The sequence below is a fragment of the Pygoscelis adeliae genome, unplaced genomic scaffold (genome assembly GCF_000699105.1).
Source record: "Pygoscelis adeliae isolate BGI_AS28 unplaced genomic scaffold, ASM69910v1 Scaffold106, whole genome shotgun sequence".
NCBI classification, from domain to species: domain Eukaryota; kingdom Metazoa; phylum Chordata; class Aves; order Sphenisciformes; family Spheniscidae; genus Pygoscelis; species Pygoscelis adeliae.
In genome coordinates, this window is record NW_008824939.1 from 4,049,939 (window position 1) to 4,050,224 (window position 286).

A 286-nucleotide genomic window follows, 5' to 3' on the forward strand; every position below is an offset into this window, starting at 1 on the left:
CCCACCTCCTGTCGTGGTTGCCCGGCGCGCCCCTCCTCGGGCAGCCGCCGGCGGGTCCTGACAGCAGGGAGCTGGCCACGGGAAGATTTTTTTAACCCAAACCCCACTCCCCTCCCAACTCCTGAAGGCTCCGCCGCCGCCCGGCGGACCCCGCCGGACTCACTGCGCCAGCTGCTCCTGGGCCACGGCCCGGCGGTCCAAGTAACGGCTGTGCTCCAGCTCTGCTTCCCGGCGGATGGCGTCCGGCCCATCGCGGGCCATCGTCGGCCGTTCTCCGCCGCGGGCC

At 72.7% G+C, this 286-nt stretch overlaps 1 protein-coding gene across 2 annotated transcripts in view; it reads right to left on the reverse strand.

Moving 5' to 3' along the window:
* Positions 1 to 278, reverse strand: part of LOC103918162 (coiled-coil domain-containing protein 173-like) — an 8,883-nt gene extending 8,605 nt beyond the window's left edge. For both annotated transcript variants that reach the window (XR_663672.1, XM_009325419.1), the window contains exon 1: positions 164 to 278. Coding sequence is in view for 1 of the 2 variants with exons in the window: in XM_009325419.1 (XP_009323694.1) it covers positions 164 to 261 (98 nt within the window). In the remaining variant the exon portion in view is untranslated. The remainder of the gene's footprint in view (positions 1 to 163) is intronic.
* Between the last annotated feature and the right edge of the window lie 8 nt (positions 279 to 286).